A 20,995-nucleotide genomic window follows, 5' to 3' on the forward strand; every position below is an offset into this window, starting at 1 on the left:
TGGAAGGTGCCTCTGGAGATCATCTAGTCCAGGTCCTTGCCACTGGGTCATCTGGAGCAGGTGACACAGGAACGTGTCCAGTTGTGTTTGGAATGTCTCCAGAGAGACTCCATGCCCTTCTAGGGCAGCCTGTCCCAGTGCTCGGCCACCCTCAACGTAAAGAAGTTCTTTCTCATGTTTAGCTGGAACTTCTGGTGTTTTAGTTTATGCCCACCATCCTGTGGCTGGGTACCACAGAGAAGAGTCTGGCACTATCCTCATGGCACCCACCTTCGAGGCATTAATGAGATTAGAAGCTGTGAGGTTCACATCAGTCAGGCAGAGCAGCCGGGCTGCCTCCTTGGCTGGAGGCACCTCTAACCAGCTGCAACTCAGCGAACCCCAGCAAGGGTCCCCTGTGCAGCCACATTTCTCTTCACAGAGAAAAGCAAGGCACAATTCTTCCCAAGAAAATTTCTGGGTTCCCCATTCTCTGAACCTCAGAGAAAGGAAAAACAATTCTTATCATTTGCTGTGCCTGTGCTTGTGCCAAAGTAGAACGCAATATGGAGCTTGTTTACCCAAAGTGCCGGTGTTCTGTTTCCTTGGCCTGTCAGGGTGTGTGTGTCGGGACTGTCGGCTGACAGTCACGAGATTGAGTGCAGTGGAGTGCTTGGCAGATTCAGTTTAGATGTAATGTAATACAGTATAAAATAATATAGTATAATAAAGTAATTAATTAGCCTTCTGATAAGATGGAGTCAGATGCATCATTCTCCCCTCATGGGGGGTTCCATACAAATTCCATACCACGGTGCGCCCCAGAGCCGCCGCGCACCGCCCGCCGTGTCCGGGCCGGGGCCGGGCGGGGCCGGGGGCGGTGTCCCGGCTCCTCCCGCCCTTCTCCGTCCCCGAGCCCGGCCCTGCCGGCGGTCCCGGGGCTGCTGCCATGGAGCTGCCGGCCGTCAGCCTCAAGGTAGGGGCTTCCCCTGCCCCGGGGCTCGGGAGCGGGGCCGGGGGAGCGGGAGGGCGGCTGGGGGCGGCTGCGGCGGGCTGAGCCCCCTGGGCGCTCGATCGGATCGGATCGGCCCTCCCTTCTCCTCTCGCATGTTCTCCGGCCGAGTGTCTGCTCCAGATCCTGGCTGAGGCCCTGCTGGAGCTGTAGAGCCCTCCGAGGGGGAAAAACCGGAGCCCTCTGAGGGGGAAAACCGGGCCCTCTGAGGGGGAAAAACCGGAGCCCTCTGAGGGGGAAAAACTGGAGCCCTCTGAGGGGGAAAAACCGGAGCCCTGCGAGGGGTAAAACGGAGCCCTCTGAGGAGGAAAACCGGAACCCTCTGAGGAGGAAGAACTGAAGTTTCTGCTTTTTTTTTATCACGTGGGCAAAGGCTGCAGAAGTTCTGAAGGCCATGAATCTGAGTCAGGGGGAGGTTTAGGTTGGCTGTCAGGAAAATGTTTTCTCCACAGGGTGATCAGACAGCATCGAGCCTGTCTGAGTTCAAGGAGCATTTAGACAATGCTGTCAAGCAGAGGCTGGAATTCTTGGGGTGTCCTGTGCAGGGCCTGGAGTTGGTAACCCTGATGGGTCCCTTCCAACTCAGTGTATTCTATGATTCTTGATTAAACCCAACAGGTGATGACTCCAAAGTTTGCCCCTACTTCAGGGATATTGCTGAAGTCATTAACTAGTGTCCATGGAGGTTTCTGGATCAGCTGACTAGAGCTAAGCCAAGATAAACACTGCACAAGGTCCTGAGGAGACAAAGCTTTTGCTTGTCAGGCAAAGTGTCTTAGAAAAATAAGCCCACTTACTTGAGGCTTATCATCTGATACATAACTGCAGTTGCTTCTCTGCTGGGTAGGGCAGGCTCCACCTCTGGGCACTTTGGAAATTTCAGTGAATATCTGATAGCCACAGAAAGGAAATATAAGAGACCTAAACAGTAACATAGCATTTTTCACCTTTGGAAGAAGCACTTCTTGCTTCTGGCCAGTGGATGTTAAAATCACACTGTTAGCTTTTGATGTTGATGTTTGATTCTGATGTCTTCTGTGCTACCAGACATGTGACATTTTCCTCTATTTTTTTTGTCTTTCACATTTTCAGAGCCCTGAGATTTCTAGGTGTTTGTGTCCTTTCCCGGCTTCACTACTTTGTGATTTTATTTAATACAGCTTGGTTTGGATGCTTTCTTTGGTTAAAGGTTTCCCTAGTGACTGAAAGCATCACAGATCACATCAGGGCTTTTTTTGCTGATTTGTTAAGCTGTGAGCAGTGGCCTTGGACCAGGCTGCCTATGGGTTGGATGGGAGAATAGTATTATCTCAGCTTTATTATTAATTCAGCTTTGTACAGGACAGCTTTCATGTGGCTGTATTAAAGAAAAGATTGGTGTTCATATAATGATGAATACCCCTCTTACTAGTTCACCAAGAAAAGCAACTTCCCTCATTAGAGGCAAGTAAGCAAATGGATTTTTCAAGCAGCTTGTGGATGGATTATATTACATTCTGGAAACTAGCTGATACTTTGCTCTGACAAGTTTGGACTACTGTGTGATTCCCAGGGCACTAGGAAGATTAAAAGATCTTGCTTTGTTTTTTAACTTGATTTGATTATTTTTTCCCATGCTAAAACAACAGTGAAAACTAAAGACATTTAATTTAAAAGTTTGCCAACACGAAATACGTGTTCTGCCATGGGAAATGGAGATAGGTGAGCTGAAAACCACAGACTTTTCAATGAATGAGTCACAAAGACTACAAAACTAAAATGTTGCCTTTCTTCCTTGTTTCAGACAGCCATTCCCCAGTCTCTTGCTAGATAAGTGTGAGCTTGTCCTGGGCAAACAGTTTTCAGCATTAAGAAATCCCTTGTTGTCAAGTCTGCCACTTCTGCTCTGAGCTGCAAAGACAGGAATTGGGAGTTAATAGTTGTACCTACACTTTATTCTGTTCCTGAGTTAGGGCCTGACTCCCTGTAAAATACCACAAAAGTGGGGAAGATTCTTACTCAGAAGGGGCCTGGAAATATCACACGCTGCTGCTATTCATTGGCATGATCTGCTTACTGGTTCTGTGAGATTGTAAAGATGAGCCTTGTGATAGAAGTGGTTCCAAGAAAGCTGCATGACTGAGCTGTGTTTGTGCCAGAATGTAGCAGTACCTTAGCCTTGGGGTAGTTCTAAGCTCCTTGCAGAGCTGTAAAATTAAGGTGGCAGTGCAGTGGGTGGGGAGTGCTCATTGAACAGGTTCTATGGCTCTGTTCTAACAGCCATGCTCAGCAAAACACGGGGGAAGCAGCACAGCCATGCTTTGCCATGACAGCTTGACACCAGTGGTTATTGAAATAATCATGCAGAGCCTCGAAATGCAATGTTTGACTTTGATCAAGCCTGGACAATGCCCTACCATTCATGTGCCTGGAAACACACGTTTTGTGCTTAGGCATTTTTAAATGCTCAGTCACAGAGGCAAGGAATAATATAGAGATGTCTGTATGGCATGTGATTAAACCTCCTACTCAAAGCAAGGCAAACTGCAAAGTTAGATCAAATAGCTCAAGTCAAAAATCAGCTGAGTTTTAAAATAAGAACAGAGCCATGTCAGCCCCATTGGACAGCCTGTCCCACTGCTTAAGCACTCTCATTATTGTCACTCTGTTGTAATAATGAGGAGCATCCTCACAGGTGGCCACTCAGATTCTTATTTTGGTTTTGTGTGTTCTCAGGTGAATGTCACTCACAGAGTAGGTGAGCTCACTGGAAAATAGAAATTTAGATACAACAAGAAAATAATTGTAATTTGGAACTGTTTCATTTTTAACTTGGTCAAAATGCAATCTTGTGCTGAAGCATGTTTAAAGGAGTCCCTGTTCCAAAGAGTTTCCCATCTAATGAGACCCTGGCAGACCTAGGCTCTTTTTATGCTTGGCAATTAGTTCCATCTCATGCTGGGGTTTGCAGAGGAGGTAGAAATTCTCCTGAGCTCTCCCCAGTTTCCAATGGGGTGCTTTTAATTACACAGCCATCCTTTTTCCCAGAAGAGATGGAGACAAAGGACCCACCTTTCTTATTTTCTGCTCCCACCACTAGTTCATCAATAACTTTGGAGTTATTTTCTCAAAAGAAGAAATGTATGTCTGTCTTAGCTACAGACTTAAGTCCTTGGATAGATGGAAACATTTTAAATTCTTCTGCTGTTTTATCAGGAGACTGCCTGCAAATTAACTAATCTCACATAGTAATTTGTAGTTTTTCATTAACACTGTATTTTCTATGTTAAAGCATACCAACACCACTAGCCAATTCCATACTGTGCTGAAGAACTGTCAGGTAAATTGGACTAATAACTGAAAAGGGAATATCTTGGTTTTATTTCAGCAGTCATTCACAGTATCAGCCCTTTATGCTGGTGATTAAACATACTTCATAATTTAGTAACTGCAGTATTGATCTAGGCAGCTTTTAAAAAAACCCACCCTGCCTAATTATGTTAACTGGTGAGCTTTGAGGGGTCTTGAGGGTATGTAACATGCAATTAAATACTACCTAATTAAGAATTTTCCTGATGTTGTGATAGTCTCTTGAGTAAATTCTATTTGCATGTCTCCATTCTCATATCCAGGAATATCTTGTATTTTACTGATTAGCAGTTTTTCCAGCGTGTCTGTGGTACAATTTGGGAGAAGGGGAAGCACAAGGGGTGCTGAAGCATTTTCTAAGCTTTCATGAACAAGTAAAGAAATTAATCAGTAAAAATCTGTGTAAGCAGTGTTGGAAGTTTCAGCAAAGTCTGTGAGTGCTCAGCAGCTGTGATGGGGCAGTGCAGAGAAGGAAGAGCAGGAAATCATTTGCATTGTGGTGTCCTGGCAGAGCAGTGTGAGCCCAGCCCTGTGCTGTCCTGACTGTGCTGCACTTATGTCACAGCTTCACAGCTTCACTCTCTTCTCCAGCAACTAGTTTTGTTTTCAGTTAGAGCACAGAGAGATGTTTTAAGTCAAGGAATCTAGCAGGGTGTCAGTAGATCTTAAATTTTTGTTGTGTCTCAATGCTCCTATCTGCATACAGCTTTCCTATGTCCACTGAGTAACTTAGGCTTTTGTTGTGTACTCATTTCCCAATTTTCTTTTTTTTTTCCTTTGGTGGGGGGGGAGTGTGCTTCAGAGGGGTTTTGGTAATGTGGGTTTGGTTTTTTTAATACCAAGGGCAGCAGAAATGCCAGTTTGAAGCCTTTCTCTCAGCTAAGAAAAAATGAAAGTGCACCTGTATCCCATGGATCCTCTGATATGTCCAGGCTTCAGCCTCTCTTTGGTGAGGCTGTTAATAGAGCCTGTCTTCCAAATTCCTGCTTTCACAAATGTTTAGAGAGCAAATATGAGTGATCTCCCTTTGCTGGAGTGACCAGCAGGCTGTAGATGGAGAAAAAGCCTGAAGTGATATATTTTTGTTCCTATTTTTTCTCTGAATAAACATGTAGGGTATGTTTCCTTGGTTACAAAAATGGCAAGTGGTGGTGAAGAGAATCCTTGTAGCACTTAGTACTGTATGATCCCTTTTTTCTTGGATTTGTTCCATTACATACAAGGACCAGGATCATTAAGGACACCTGCAAAGTACAGAATTTGTGACAGCATTACCTTAGTGCTGCTCAGGGCACTGCTGGCAGTGGGACCTTGTGGCTTCAGTGGGAGAGAAAAGCTGTGTGCTCTGGCAGGATCAGGTTCCCAGAGTGCTGGAAGAAGCCTTCAGGTCTGTTTATACTGCAGTGAGATTGAACAGACTGGAAGGAGGTAAAAGAAGGATTTGCTGAGGACTGGAGGGAAATTCTTGGAGCTGCAGGCATGGCTGTCTATGGGTCTTTTGGTGATGGGATGCCAGATTGGTCATGTATAAACTGTGCTAGCACAGTGTTAATCAGATTGCCTGGCTTTCTGTGCAAACCCTTCTGGAGTTCCAAAATTAATAACCCATTTGGAAAAGGCTAAGTGGTCCCTGAATCAGATGTTGACAGAGATGACAAGAAGAGTGAGTGACTGCAGTGCAGCACCACAGGACATACTCAGCAACAGATGTGCAGAAAAATAGCTTTGTCTTCACTGTCCCAATTGCTTCACCATCTTTCTGCACTGGTTCATGGGTCCAAGCCACTCTTGCACCCATCCCTTGGGAACAAGATGGTGCCATTTCATGTTGATCCTCCCAGATTTCTCCCAACATGCTAACCTGTCTTCCTGTTTGTTGTTCTTTTTTCATAGGCTATCATTCTGGTACATTGGCTGCTCACAGTGTGGTGAGTGATTAGTGTCTGGCCTGGGGGAGAAGAGGGTATTCCTTCAAACCAGGAATGGCATGTTCCCTGGGAATCAGCAATCCCTGTTTGCAAGAAAACCCTAAATCTAAGAGTGAGGTGTTTGTATGGGAACAGGGAAGAATCCAAACTGTTGCAGGCTTATTGTGAATGTGAGCTGGATTTTTTTTGTCTCATTTGGCAGGGGATGCATGAATTACATGTTGCCTGTCTCCTATGCCTGGGGAAATTTCAGTGTCCTTGCAGTGGGGATCTGGGCCATTGTGCAGCGAGATTCCCTTGATGCCATAACGATGGTGAGTGTAAAAGTGCTGCTGGAAGAGGGTGGAGGGCAGAGTCCTTGAGCTGGTGATGATTTTCAGCTGTTCCCAATACAGAAGCTCCCTGTTTGGGTGCGTTTGTTTTTTTTTTTTTTTTAAGAGTTCATAAATCTATGAACTCTGTAAACCATGATGAGAAGCATTCACTGTCAATTATTTTTCTTTTCAGAGATGAGACATACTTGTTTCTTCCTTTTTTTCATAACCTGCTGTTGTGACTTGTAATGCTAGATGAGGACTCACACTGTTTCATATGCTTCAGTTGGAGGGGCTCTGTAAAACCCTTTTCTGAGCATTGAATAGATTGGCATACAAAAATAAACAATTCTAGAGAGAAGATATTGTATCATGATATATAAGATATATATAATCATATATCTCATGATTATATAACAATATCAATTCTAGAGAAGGGTTCTTATGGATTCTAGAGTTATGTTGTATCATAATATATTATGAGAAGATATCTGAGAGGAGAAGGCATGAAATACAAGATCATTCACCTAGGAGTATGTGTCTGCCTGGGGCAGTACCAAGAGTGCTGTGTGACACTGGGGTGAAGGATGATTGTGCAACACAGATCTTGCAGGAAGCAGATACTGACTTACTGTCGGTGGTTCAACCCTTGCTCTGTTCATGTCCCTTTCTCTGTCCTTGTTTCCAGTTCTTGACTGGCCTGCTGCTCACAGTCCTCACGGACATCATTCACATCTCTATCTTCTACCCTTCCCACGACTACCTCAGTGATGCCAAGCGGTTCAGCGTGGGCATGGCCATCTTCAGCCTCCTCCTCAAACCCCTGTCCTGCTACCTGGTGTATCGGATGTATCGGGAGCGTGGAGGAGAGTACACCTTGAACATAGGTAGGAGCTGCTTCTGCTTCCATGTCAGTGTGGGCCCCCTCCTCAGGGCTGCCTGGCCCTATCAGCCTGAGCTCTGTGCAACTGGATTCTGCCCTCACTCCAGGCAGACAGTGCTTGCTCTGTCTTGCTCATGTTTGTCATCCCATTTTGTCCTTCTGGTGTGTCTTTGGACTTAAATTTATGTTCTTCCTCTCTCCCCTTGCAGAATTGAAGATTTTGACATTTTGCCCACAATGGTGTTGAGAGTCTTTTCCTCTCTTCCTCCTCCTGCATTTGTGTGTTTGTTGGAAACTCTTGGGTGTCCTTTCTTTGTCAACCCTTTTTTTTTCCTTCTGGGGGAAAGTAGAGGCTGGATTATGAACAAGAGGGAAATAAAGCTGGATTTCTAACTCCATGTGAGCCTCACATGTCCTATTTACCTTGATTGCTTTGGACTTTGTTCCTCACATGGAAAATGGCACTAATGTGCACACATTTACCTGATGTGGGTTAGCTTGGAGACATTTAATTTTTCCCCTGGTTGTATTTGAAAATGATAATGTGGAAGATTTGTCAGAGAGGATGGGCTGTGGTTAAATGTTTCTGAGTCTTGGTCAGCTTTGCCAAGCATTCCTGGTAGTAATTCATGCCTGGGCAGCTGCCAGGGATTGATTGTTTGCCAGGGATTGTTGTTTGAATTCATGCTGGCAAAACCTGCAGCCTGTCACAGTTCTGTTTGTCATCCTGGGAAGTTTGTGCCAGACTAAAGGTGGTGTACCTGCATTACAGTATCTGGGAGCTTTGGTGGTAGCAAAGATCACACCCCTGTGAAAAGAGGGGGAAACCTGCAGGGGAGGAGAAGCCATGGAAAGAAACCATGAGTGATATTTGCACTTATTTCTCTGCTAGTGGAGTGTGGATGTCATCTCTGCCAGCTACCTGTGAAAATGTAGATGGATATGTCTTATGTCTCCTGGGTCAGGAGGCATGTGAGTCACCTGCAGTGCCTTTTTTGTGTCAGTTTTTATCAGCTGCTCACTGTGCTTGTCATAGGGATTCAATATATGTATACAAAGTATTGGAATCGTTGAGGAGTTCATCTCTGCTTGGGATTTGGCAGCACTTTTCAACCACACTATGCCAAACTGAGTCTCCTCTCAGGCACAGGTGGGAATTAAGACACTTTGTAGTTTCATATCCTCTCCTGAACTGTCTTTCTTACAAGATTTTCAGTACTGTGTGTTGCTTTGTGGTGAATGTGCTTAACAATTTTCCTCTTATTTTCCTGCTATCTGGCATTTTCTCTTGAACCCACCAGTGTTGAAATTTTCCTGGCCTTTTCTGTCTTGTTTTCCTTCTACATTAAGTTCCTTTTTGTTGCCTGGGAGCATCCTTGCTGCTTAGAACAAACCCCTCATAGTCTGGTGGCTGTCTGTGATTCAGGTTGCCTTCTCCCCATGGCAAATGCCCATAGATAAAGATCTGTCCATGGATATTCTCTGCCTCCTCTTTCCCTGCTCATCCCCTGGACAGTAACATGAATTTTGCACAGGTAAATTGTTCATGGTGGAGTTAGAAGCACTGTTGGACTCAAATTTGAGGTAATTTGACCACAATTGAGCACAGCTGCATTGTTGGGCAGAGTGGTTCAGGGATGTAGCATTCCTTTAAATCTGTGCTGTCAGCTAGCCACAGCTCCTGCAGCTTCTGGCTCTATTCATTTTTCCCTGAGGTCTCATACACTTAATCTTGCTGAAATGCACTGTTACAGGAACCTGTTGTGCTGCTATGGGGTGTTGTGGGTTTTGCTTTCCACACATCCATGTGGCTGCTAAGAGAGCTGTTCTCAAGGAAAGAACAGGCACGTTGGAAGGATGACTTTTCTTACCTCCTGTTCAGTGAGGATCACAGACCACAGGTGCTGGGGGAGCTGGTAAAATGTGTGCTCCTGAGCTGTTTGTTTCTCCTAGAGCATTCAGTTCTTGTGCTTTTGCCTTTGTGCCAAGCTTGCTCTCTTCCATCTCTTTTCAGGTGTCAGCAGTGCAGGCCGGGACAGCAGCAGCTACGAGCCCATTGATCAGCCAGAGGCTCCTCCACAGTGGCCTTCCTCAAGCAAGGCAGCCCAGCCACCCTACTGAGCACCCTGCAGCCAGCACTGACACTGCCCCTGCCCAGCCAGGCCTTCCTCCTCCCACTGAGCAGCACCTGCTACTGGGAAAATAAGAGAAGAGCTGGTGTTTCTTTTGCCTGCCTAAAGGTTGGGTGGTGCAGTAAGTCCCGAAGATCTTGGAGGTGTCATGTTAAGCACTGTGTAATCCCAATACTCTCTTCCCTCCCCCTAAATCCTCTGTACATGTGATGGATGCACCTCCTACAGTCTTCCACTGTGCTTCCTCTTCTTTATAAGAGAACCACTCAAAGCACTCCTGGACAAGCAATCTTTAAAAGGCTCATGGACTGCCCTAAAGCAACACAGTTTAGCCTGATTTTATGCAATATATTTCCAGGAAACACCTGGGAGTTCCCAAGAGCTGTTTTTGATGGCATTATTTAACTTCTTGTGCTCCCAGGATCTGGTATTGGGTTTTATTAACTGATGCTTTTATGCAAGTTGAATGTCCTTCAGGATACTTAAAGTGACTGTTGAATGTAGATTACAGATCCTTTGTGCCTTGAAATGTCCTTTTGCCTTCAGCTGATTGTCTTAACAGAAGTTGAAATGTTACATTTTTCTAAGAAAACTATAAAATGAACACAGTTTTCCTGTGTTAGAAAAAGTTACACTGGTCACTTATGTCTCATTTGAAAATGTAGCTTTTCCTGAGGGCTTGGGACTGTAGCCAGGCAATCTGGGAGGGTCATTATAGGGGAAGGTCTACAGGGCTCTGATGGCTTTTAGCCTAAGCTTTACTCTGAGAAGTAGAAAATTCTGCATATAATTTTGTGGGTGGGAAGATGAGCAAATAAAATGATTGAGGAAAGATGGACTTACTTACACTGTAGATGATCTGTCCTGCTGTGGCTTTCAGGTAAGGTTCTAAAAAAAGAAAACCAAACAAACAAAACCCCAGAAGCACTCAAACAACCACATTTCAACAGGATTCATTTACAGAAGAAAATTAGTATGTTTGGCAGAATTCTAGTGTTAGGAAGATAGGTATTTTTCTGAAGAAGTTCATTGTCAAATTTTATATCTGTTATATTACAACTGCATTTCTCCTGACAAGACCTTCTCCTTTGTTGATGCTTCAGTAAATAAGACCCCTGTTGACTTTGCTGTAACCTCCAGAAACGTGCCATTTTGTATTTTTAAAACCAAGCAGTTTTCACTCAATTTCCTTCACTTCAAACATAAGCAGATGCTTCTGCTCCTCTGCTGCACAAGCACTACATTGACCTCTTGGTGTACCTGAACCAAGCACATGGTAAATGCCATAAAAGTGTTGTACGTTCTTTTTTCAGACTTTACATATAATAGGGCACAAGACTAGGAATTGGTCTGTTCTTGTGATTAGATGGCAAAGAAGGAAAGAGTAGGCAGAAATTGTTGCGGCTTGTGGAGTTCCAGAGCCTTTATGTGAATGGGTTTTTTCATCTCTTTAGAACTGTACAATGACAGCACAGAGCCCTGAATAAGACATTTAAATGCTTTTTTTACCTAGATCCATGGACCAAAGACAAAATCACTGCTTTTAATACTGTGGGGTTTGGGTGTTGGCACAATCAGTTATATCTAGGGAGGCCTTCCCAGATGTTATACATTGGAAATTCCCATCTAGCTGACCTGCCATGCGTTTTTCTGTGGGAAATTTGGTACATTTGGGAGCTCCAAGAAGCAGAGCAAGGCACGAGTAACACTGATCTTACAGTGCCTCAAGGATAACTGTTTTGGTCAGTAAATCAGAGGTGATGATAAAAACAAACCCCTCACGAGTAACACTGATCTTACCGTGCCGCAAGGATACCTATTTTGGGCAGTAAATCAGAGGTGATGATAAAAACAGACCCCTCTCCTGGCTGAGGAGGAAGAGAGTGTTTGTATCTGGTTCAGGAGGGCGTGAGGGGATTCACGGGGCTGCTGTGCCAGAGCATGGCCTTGCTGCCTCTCAGGAGGTCTCAGTGAGTTCTCCTCACCCACACAGCTGCGATGCTCCATTCAGCTGGTTTCGCTTTGTTGTTTTAAACCCTCACGTCCTGCTGTGCCCGGCATTTTGGCGGTGAGCAGGCAGCTCCCATCATTAAGCCTAGCCCGCCCAGGGCAGGTGCCTCCCTCAGCGCTGGCGGGTTCGGGTGGGGAAGGAGGGAGAAGAGGAAGCCATGGCGGTGTCCTGAGGCACTGCCCGGGACAGGCACGGCTCCCGCCCGGCATGAGCCCCCCCTCTCCCCGGCCGGGCCCCGGCTTTAATTAGCCATGGCCCAGAGCTGCTTTCCCCGGCCATCTGTAGCCCCGGTGACCGACCTAATCGGGGGGATAAGCTGCTTATGGAGCCGCAGCTGGAGCGGGCGCTGAGGGGGCCGAGGGTGGCTGTGGCCGCGAAGGAGGTGCCGGCTCAGACGCTCAGTGGGGTCGGTCCCCGGGGCCCAGCAGTGCTGCCGGTGCCTCTCGGAGTGGGTAAGTGGAGCCTCGGCTGTGGGTGAGGAGTTTCTCACTGCCATTACTGCCTCTTGGGTGCTTGGATGGCAGCGCTGCGGAGGGAGGACTACCCGTGTGTGTGCTTGTTTGTTGCGGTGTGATGTCATGGTTTGCTTCAGATACCCCGGGTTTCTCCCTGAAGATTCTTTCCCCAGATGTATCCATCACTTCTCCTTCCCCCTCCCTTGCCCCCTGTCAATCCTGTCATTCCAGAAGGGAATCGAGTGATTGGCAGAATTCAAAAGATGCCCTCTACCCCTAGAGAGATATTAAGCTATCCAGGTGTCCTTTGTCCCTTCAGACCTCCTCCATGTACCTGGTTGGTGGCTCCCTACCCCTTCCCTGCCCCTCTCCCCGGGGTTCAAAGGAACAGCAACCACAGGCTCAGGGAGTTCTGTTGGAGCTGGTGCTGCATTCAGAGGCCTGTGGGCCAGAATAAAGCTCTGGATCCAAACCCTCCATCAGAACCGACTCCTTTCCTTCACATCGCCTTAAAGCTTCTCCACCAGAGGTAAACCTGAGGACCAGACCCTCTCATGGGGGGAAGCTCCATCCCGCAGCCGTTGGAGCTCCTTGCATGCCTGGAATTGCCTCCAAGCACCCAGCTGCAGCACCCAGCTGGCGAAAGGTGTCTCTGGGGTGAAACACCACACACCCAGCCAGCCAAAGGTGTCTCTGGGGTGAAACACCACACATCCAGCCAGCTAAAGGTGTCTCTGGGGTGAAACACTACACATCCAGCCAGCCAAAGGTGTCTCTGGGGTGAAACACCACAGTTGCCGCTTTTTGGTTCAGACAAGCTCAGGCACATCCCATCTGGCTGTATTGGTAATATTCCAATACTTGTTGGTCTCACAGGCATCATGTGGCAGCAGCGATGTTTGGTTTGGTTTGTAATGCTGAGAAGTGTCTGGAAAAAACCTGCTTTCTAAGGCAGCTGAAGTGTGAGCTCAGAGTAATCACTGGCCCTTACTTGGAATATGAAATGGATCAGTCTTGATCTGCAGGGATCGGGAATAAGCGCTGTGTGTGCAGTGCAAATGTGTTTATTAAGGGTCTGGCATTGTTACTGTATTGCTGAAATGGTATTTGCTTAAAAGAGGTTGATTTACTTTTCATTAACTGTGCTATTTATTTTGTTTTGCCTATAACAATAGAAATAACTTGACCATCTTTATTTTTTGCTTAACTGAATTTGTTTTAGGTTTTAATGTGTTAGTGTGTATACAGTGAGCCTGCATTAAATGTTTTAGTTGGAATCATAAAAACTAACATAAAATCCATTGGTCATGGATTTTGCAGTTCATAAAATGTGCAGTTTGCCTTGAGTATCTTTTGGCCTCAGAAGAAGTTTTAAAAAAGATCTTGATAAGATCTTGTTGTGACTGAAATTAACCCGACTGCTTTAAAGTTATGTTAAAGATCTGAGTAGCAATATCAGAAGGCAGACAAATGTGATTTTGAAAGGATACTATTTCTTCCAGATCTCAATGACACTGAAATTAGGAATGAGTGAGGTGAAGGACACTACCTGAAATAACCATGGTGATGTGGTGAGAACCTGGTGCCTAGCACAAAAAATTGAAATGAAGAGCTAAAAAAAATCACAAGTTATCAAGAAAATAGATTATTATCAAGAAAATAGATTATGTCCAGATTCTTGAGCATAAGGTAGTCCAGAGCCAGGTTTTGGGTGTTCACAGAGCAAAATAACACTGAAAAACGTGGTGGGTTTATGTCCTTTTGCTATTTAAATCCTTTGTAACACCCTTTTGTGATACACTGCTTGTTGATTGGATATTTCTGGGATGCACTGAGTGCTTCCATGGAACACCAGTGCATTTTGTGGTTATACTTCATGCAGTGATAGGCACCCCAAGGAAGGCAGCTGTGCTTTGTCTGTTCACTCTGTAGCTGCCAACTTCAACTGGTCTGGAGGAAATAATGGGATCTTTCCGTGGTGGCACCCTCGGTGATGGATGAAAGGCAGTAACAGCAGTTCCCAGCGATAATTGCAGCGCTGCCTGACTGTCTCCTGCTGCTTTAGAAACTGTGTTTGCTCCCCAGATTGTGGTGATTACTGAAGGAGTTTGCATGTGAGAGGGGGAAAATGAGCTGTTACAAACAGGGGCAACTGAGCCTCCAATGTTCCTTCAGAAGAGAATGAGATAAACACGGCTTAGAAACAGTGCAATTTGGCAGGAGGCTTTCTGGGATTAGAGTGTGTTTGAAAAAGACAATGGGCATTGATTTCGTTGCTGTCTCTTCTCAGATTGACTAGGGGGCTTTAAGATGATGGAGATGTGTGTGTCTTTACAGAATACCATTTTCATTTTTAAAAAGAGAGGTGGAAAAGAATGGTGGTTAGAATGACAGTGATTGACAACTTGCTTTTAAAATCTGAGGGAATGGAACCACAGTCCTCTCAAATTGCACTTGCCTGTTAGCAGCAACTTAAGAATCCATTTTCAGCATGAATGTTATATGTATAACCATCAGACTTAGTGGCTAGACTGCACAGTAGGTCTCCCAGCTATGCTGTAAATCTTCCAGATTAGGGGACAGTGTGGATTTTATGAATATGTAAAACATGGTTTCATCCTTTAGTGCAGACAAAAAGAAATAAGTCTGTGTAGCCTTGAGCTTGGGGTAATTCAGCCTTGCTAGCAACAGACTCCTTCTGGTGTATAATGCTGGAAGTCTTTGTTTTCCAGGTTTTTTGTGGAGAACTGAATCTGTCCTTTTCATTCATTCCTGCTCTGCCAGATACGATTGTCTGCTGAAAAACAGGAAGAGAGCAGTGTCCATAACACTTTGAGGACTGAGGCTGGTGGATCAGAGACAAGAAATTCACAAGGAAAGTACCCAAAGGCTTTGGCATACTAGGCAAGATAACATAGGAAATACTCACAGTCCTTTGCTTATATTTCTTCTTGTTTTTCTTCAGAGCACAGAAACATTGAGAAGAACGTGAATTTCAGTCTGTATTTGGGCACTAGAGGTCGAGTAGACATTTCTCATCCCTGGCCTGAGTCAGATGGGAGGAGATCCCAGTCTGAAGACAGACTAATCTCTCCTGCCCTTCTCAGCCCTTCCTGGACACTGCCAGCCAGTTCTGCAGCTCCTGCTTGCTGCAGCAGCATAATCTGTGCTCCAGGCTGCAGCAGCACAGCTCTAAGTGTGTAGTTCATAGTCCTCATCTTGCTTTGTCAGTCCTCCCTGCTGTGCATCTCCCCCAGAGGCACTTTCACCTTGAGCCTTGTGTTTTGGGAGGGAGAAGGAGTGAGAGTATTGACTTTTCAGGAAGCCAAGGCAGCTGGTAGCTGCTCCATACCCACTGTTCACCATCACTCTTCAGAAAGAAGGAACAAGAATTGTGACTCTCTGGTGGAAAGCCAACAGCATCAGCCTTCTGCTGCTTCCTGTATGAATCCTGTGAGCCCTTTAGTGGCCAATGCACATTTGTCATCTCATGCTGCAGATTCCCCTCTTAGGCATGAATTAGTGGTGGGTCCTTCTTTATGGAGCTCAGGTGAAAGTGTGAACACTTGTCACAGTTCAGCCCTGACCCTGGGGAATCTTGATGTATCTAATCTGGAGTCTTTTCAGTCTCTTTTGGAATCCTCACAGATTCCTGCTAGCTTGTGCTGTTCAGTCCAGAGGCTGGAGCAAGAAAGTGCTTTGATGGGGATTCGGGGTTCCCTCCCTCTGGAGTCTGAGTCTTCTCCAGTCCTTGGCCATTCCTGCTTTGCTCCTGATGATTTAGGTCCCAGTGTCCTGACCATGGGAGAGCAGCTAGCTGCAGTAAGAACCAGTGCTGCTCAGGCAAGATGGAAATGGAGTGTCCCATTTGCTAAAGACTGGAGCCTTAGTGCAGCGACAAGAGACTTCAGTGCTGCTGAGCCTCTCTCTGGCTCTTACGGATACAGAAACATTGGCTCTAACACATGGAGAACCAAAATTTCAGGTGGTATTCAACCACAAACCCTTGCTTCTGGAGGGGGCTCTGGCAGGCTAGTGGGTACAGAAGCAGATTCCTCCTTCAGTTGCTCCCCTTTGTTCAGATGCCAGTCCCTGGTAAAGCCATCTCTGGAGACTGGTAGTCTTTATGCTCGCAGAAAAAGTCATTCTCTTGGAAAGGTTGTTAAAGGAGAACAGACATCTTATGGGGGATCTCCACGTGCTGAGTCTTGGAAGAAAAATCTTTCAGCCAGTCTGGATCCAGAGGGTCTGCAGGTGTTACTGGAGACAGATTTGGGGGGAGCTCAGAGGAATGTTTGTGTAGCCATGTGTGGGACTCCTACAGAAGTGTGTGTGAGCATCACTTCTCATCCTGGAGATAAAGAGTTTAGACCAGGCCAGCAGCTTAGTGCTAAATCTGTACAAGTCAACAACTCTGATGTTAAGCGCAGCAAAGAGTCAGAAGAGGTGTCTCACTCCAGATCACCAGCAGGCAGAAGAACAGCTGCAGTGGGCAGCAGCCAGCCCAATCCTTTGGGAACACCAGCTGAAGAAGGCTTTAATGAACATTCTGATGTAGATTGTGTGAACATGAGCAGAGAAGGAAGGAGAAACAAATACTCCTGCCAAAGCAGCCGGTGGAATTTGGAAGCTGATGGCCCTCTTGAGCAGCCTGAAGAATGTTCTGTAGAAAGGAATGCCAAAGAAGCATGGTGCTGTGAAGAAGGGAGCCAGACACAGAGAACTGTGCCCAGAGAGGTGAGGGTGTGGTCACTGTGAAGCATCTCTGTCCACAGGTATTACTTGTGCTTGTTTCTGCCGCTTGCTAGAGGTGCAGAGTTGAGGTACAAGTGATGGGGATGCTTGTCCTATCATTTTTCCTTGTCACTGAATAGCCACAATCTCATCTCTTACAGTCCTTCTTCATCCCAACATATTCATCTTTCCATCTCACATGTTTCTTCTTAAAGACCAGCTTGTCAACCTGGTTCTTTTGGGAATGTAAACACCTGTTTATATTCCCTGATCTGCATGCTGAAGGAAAGCATTAAACTGGATTTTACTCTGTGCATTGTTGCAGGGCCCTGAGATTTCAGGCTTTTTGTGCCTTTTTATGTCTTTTTATGAAGTACATAAGAATATTCACAGAGCAATGGTGTGGGAGCAGTGTCCAAGGCATCCCACATAATACATGATCTTGAGGCAGTCCTGCTCTGGTCTCCATCCAAAATGATGTGTGCCACAAAGACAGATTCTTCAATAGAGTGGAGCAGTGTGAATAATTGTGAATTACTGTCTCTTGTCTGTTTGCAGATCTCAGAGAGCAGCTTCTGGTCATTGAAGGTGAATGAGCAAAGGTAAAAGGACTCTGTGTTTAAGTGTGAGTGTGCTGGTAGTTAACTGAGGAGCCCTTCTGGAAACTGGCTGAGGAGCCATGTCCCTAGGAACATTTGGGATTGGGACTTAGCCTACATTAATCTACTGTGGTTGGCTGAGGGGCTGCATCCACTTCTTTTCAAAGGGTTGTCATTTAGAATGCAGCATGACCTGAAATATAATTTCTGTATCTTTTCAATGCTATCTTCTAAATTCAGCCTTAGTTGTTGCTTGAAATGAGGAAGTGTTGGTATCATCAGTGCTACTTTTCAATGCAGCAAATTCTGATGTGCTCCCTACACAATTAGAGAAGATCAAGAGCTAGACTTATCCATGAGATGGAATTCAAATTTGTGGATAAGACATGAATGAGGTTGCTACCTGTTTAGCAACAGTGATTCCTTAATTTGGTGTGAGATTGCATGCTTTCCATTCTTTAGAGAGAATTATTTGAAATAACCTCTTTCCAACTCGATGGCTGAACTCTGATTGCCACCTCCTGGCTGGTTTGACTTTCCTTTCTGTATAACAGGAACTCACCTCTGTTTTTCATGTTTAAGTTTCTGGCACTTGTGTGACAAACAAATCCTAGCAAGGTGTTTCCAAGCCTGGAGGAAATACATCCTTTGGAAGAGGGCAGCCACACAGCTCTACAGACACCAGCTGCTTCAGAAGGGCTTTGGTGCTCTGCAGGGGATTGTGCACCAAAGGAGGACACAATTGGAGGTGGCCCAGCAGAGACATGCTTCAGCTCTGCTAGCTGCCAGCTTCCAGAGGGTGAGCACTGCCTGGGGACGGTGGTGCCATGAACTTTCTGCTGTGCAGTCAGAGAAGGCACAGATCCTGTTTGGATAGGGAGGAGGAAGGGGTACCCTGCGTGAAATTCTGTGATGGAGACCCTGGGACCAATACTCTGTCTGCAGTTTGTTCTGATCATGTGGTTTCTTCTTCAGTGGAAGGAAGCTATGGCAAAACAGAGCCAGAAGAAAGCTCTGCAGCCTGAGCCTTACTCCTACACCCAAAGTCCATCAGCAGGGATTTTTGGAGTAGGAAGATTGGCCACTATGACAACCCCAGCTCAGCATCAGCTTCCAGCAGGATACTCAAAGGAAGTGGAGCAGGCTCATAGGTAAGCAGAGAGTATTCTCTTTCTGTTTTCTTGGACAAAGGAAGGGTTACAAACACAGGGCAATTTTTTTCTCAAATGATGGCAGACTTGTTTCCGTGTCCTTGGATGTATTGCTGTGGATTAACATGGCAAGAATTAGCAGTTTAATGTTAAAAACTAAACAGTCCTATTTCAGAGCTTCTGTGTACCAGTGTTTGCAGTCTGAGTGTCTGACAGAAATACTCCTGTGCTAATTCTTTGCTTCAGCTATCCCCTGCATATGTGATACAGGAGTAAATGAGGTTGGAGCGAGGCAATGCTACAGTCTCTAGCAGTAGTTTGGCAGTAGAGGTGTCAAAAGAAAAGCCTTTTGTTGAGGCTTCTAATTCTGAAGGCAAAAGAACAAGTTGAGACAAAAAGAGAGAGGATAGCCCTGGACTGTGTTCTGTCAGTGCCTCTTTGGACAGCTGGATGTTAAGGATGTTTGTGGCTGTTTCAGGATGGAGGGAGAGCTGTGGACACAGCTTCGTCGCAGGCAGAGAGGAGATGAGTTCTGCTGGGGAGTTGAAGCAATCAGAGACATGAGGAGGCTGGCTGGTAAGCACACGTTCCACAGCCTTGGACAGCTTGGAGGTGTTCACTGTTTCACCAGTTCTTGTGCTTTATGTCTGGTTGTTGCTTTGAGCTCTTTCAGAATGTGATTCTGCAAGTATGTTGTATTTGTGGGGTTTAGATGATGGAAGGAATGATGAATCTGACTCCATGTTCTTAGAAGGCTAATTTCTTATTTTATGATACAATATTATATAAAAGAATACTATACTAAACTATACTAAAGAATACAGAAAGGATACAGACAGAAGGTTAAAAGATAAGAATGAAAACTCATGATTCCTTCCAGAGTCCTGACACAGCTTGGCTATGATTTGCCATTAAGTCAAAACAATTTACAGCAGAAACTAATGAAAAAATCACCTGTTGGATAAACAATCTCCAAACCCATTCCAAAGCAGCAAAACACAGAAGAAGCAAATCAGATAATTATTGCTTTCCTTTTTCTCTGAGGCTTCTTAGCTTCCCAGGAGCAAATTCCTGGGCAAGGGCATTTTTCACGAAACATAACGGTGACAAAAGTAGCTGGGACCAGTATGTGTGATGGTGGAGGATGGCCACTCACCATGCCACACAAGTTTTGCCTCATTCCTTGTATGAATTCAGCTGCAGCATGTGTTGCTCCAGCAATGTGAGCTGCCTTCCTTAAGTGTCCTTCCTCTGGCAGCTTGGATTTAAGCCAGGGAGTGTTTGCTGTGTGACACAAAGTTGTTTGAAGTTCTTCTGCTGTTTCTCTTCCTGTCAATCTCTTCCTGCCCTGTGACACAGCAGCTTTCAGACTGTGGCGCCTGCAGAAGGAGCTGCTGAGCAAAGAGGAAGCCAGGCTTTTGGAAGCCCGTGCTCTGCTGGAGAAGAAGAAGCTACAAAACATTTTCTGGATGTGGCATTCCCAAAGCTTGGAAATGAAAAAGATTCTAACACTGACAACTCAAATCCAAAGAAATTTGGTCTCCCGGTGAGTTGGTGAGATCTGGTTTTCATGTGAAAAATCTGTTGTTTGTGAAAGTCCATGGAAAAACAGAGCCAACCCAACAGTAATATTTGTTCCATCTTAAAGCCATCTATCCTCTTGTTTTAGGAGTTAATAAAAATGAAGGTAGGGGTAGAAACATAAAAAGGAACTGCTGTGGCCAGAGATGTTAGACTTGCCTCCCGTGCACTGCCAAAACATTTTTGTCCTGACTTTTGATGTTCTGAAGGACCAAACCAAAGAGCAGCCACTGTGCTGCTGTGCTCTAAGCATGACAGTGGCTATTTACTGAAATAAACAAAAAAAACCCTCAGGGAACAGCTTGTGTCTGTCTTTCCTGAACTAAACCTAGTCTCAAGAAGACACATAATCTTGTTTAAGTGTTTTTCAGCATTTTCCTTTGGTATTCTCAGGTGCTTCAGTACATGGAAGGAGACTGCTGAGCAGGAGGCACTTGACAGGTGCAACCTGGCCCATCTCAGAGCAGTATCACTGAGGAAGCACTTCCAGCAGTGGGTTGGGATGCTGCAGGTCAGAGGAGGTGATAAGCAGGCAGTGCTGAACCTCTTCCTCCTGCAGTGGAGGCAGCATTATGGTGAGCAGCTTGGGGGCTGTGCAGAATCCAAACTTTAGAGGTGTTTAAGCTCCTTCCTCCTCTTGTACACTGAAAACAGCCTGAAAACTCAGGGGCTCAGATGACACAGGGTGTGAGCAAACCAGGGTGGGCAGAGGACTGGTTCTGGGTGTGTCAGTGAAGCTACAGGGGAGGTTTGTTGCTCTGCATCATAAACCAAACATAAACTCTTAAACCTTGCTGAAAAGAAGCAATTTGAGGGTTGGGCTGGGCTGAGTTGGAATGCCTTGAGACAATCTCTTGTTCCTTTATGT

General features: G+C 45.5%; 2 protein-coding genes across 4 annotated transcripts; both read left to right on the forward strand.

The window, feature by feature from the left end:
* Positions 1-891: 891 nt before the first annotated feature.
* Positions 892-10,228, forward strand: AGTRAP (angiotensin II receptor associated protein). 3 transcript variants are annotated; one of them, XM_058039482.1, is made up of 5 exons: positions 896-955; positions 6,233-6,267; positions 6,470-6,581; positions 7,270-7,468; positions 9,479-10,228. In XM_058039482.1, the coding sequence occupies exons 1-5, from the start codon at positions 929-931 to the stop codon at positions 9,583-9,585; spliced, it is 480 nt and encodes a 159-aa protein (XP_057895465.1). In that variant the 5' UTR covers positions 896-928; the 3' UTR covers positions 9,586-10,228. The 3 variants fall into 3 exon arrangements, with proteins under 3 accessions (XP_057895463.1, XP_057895465.1, XP_057895462.1); XM_058039480.1 differs by having other exon boundaries at positions 892-955; positions 6,233-6,581; XM_058039479.1 differs by lacking the exon at positions 896-955 and having other exon boundaries at positions 1,330-6,581.
* Positions 10,229-18,132: 7,904 nt separating this feature from the next.
* Positions 18,133-20,816, forward strand: LOC131092658 (uncharacterized protein C1orf167-like). Its single transcript, XM_058039471.1, has 5 exons — positions 18,133-18,194; positions 18,371-18,546; positions 19,025-19,122; positions 19,906-20,092; positions 20,521-20,816. The coding sequence occupies exons 2-5, from the start codon at positions 18,383-18,385 to the stop codon at positions 20,738-20,740; spliced, it is 669 nt and encodes a 222-aa protein (XP_057895454.1). The 5' UTR covers positions 18,133-18,194; positions 18,371-18,382; the 3' UTR covers positions 20,741-20,816.
* Positions 20,817-20,995: the final 179 nt, after the last annotated feature.

This window comes from Melospiza georgiana, chromosome 22 (assembly GCF_028018845.1).
Source record: "Melospiza georgiana isolate bMelGeo1 chromosome 22, bMelGeo1.pri, whole genome shotgun sequence".
NCBI lineage: Eukaryota > Metazoa > Chordata > Aves > Passeriformes > Passerellidae > Melospiza > Melospiza georgiana.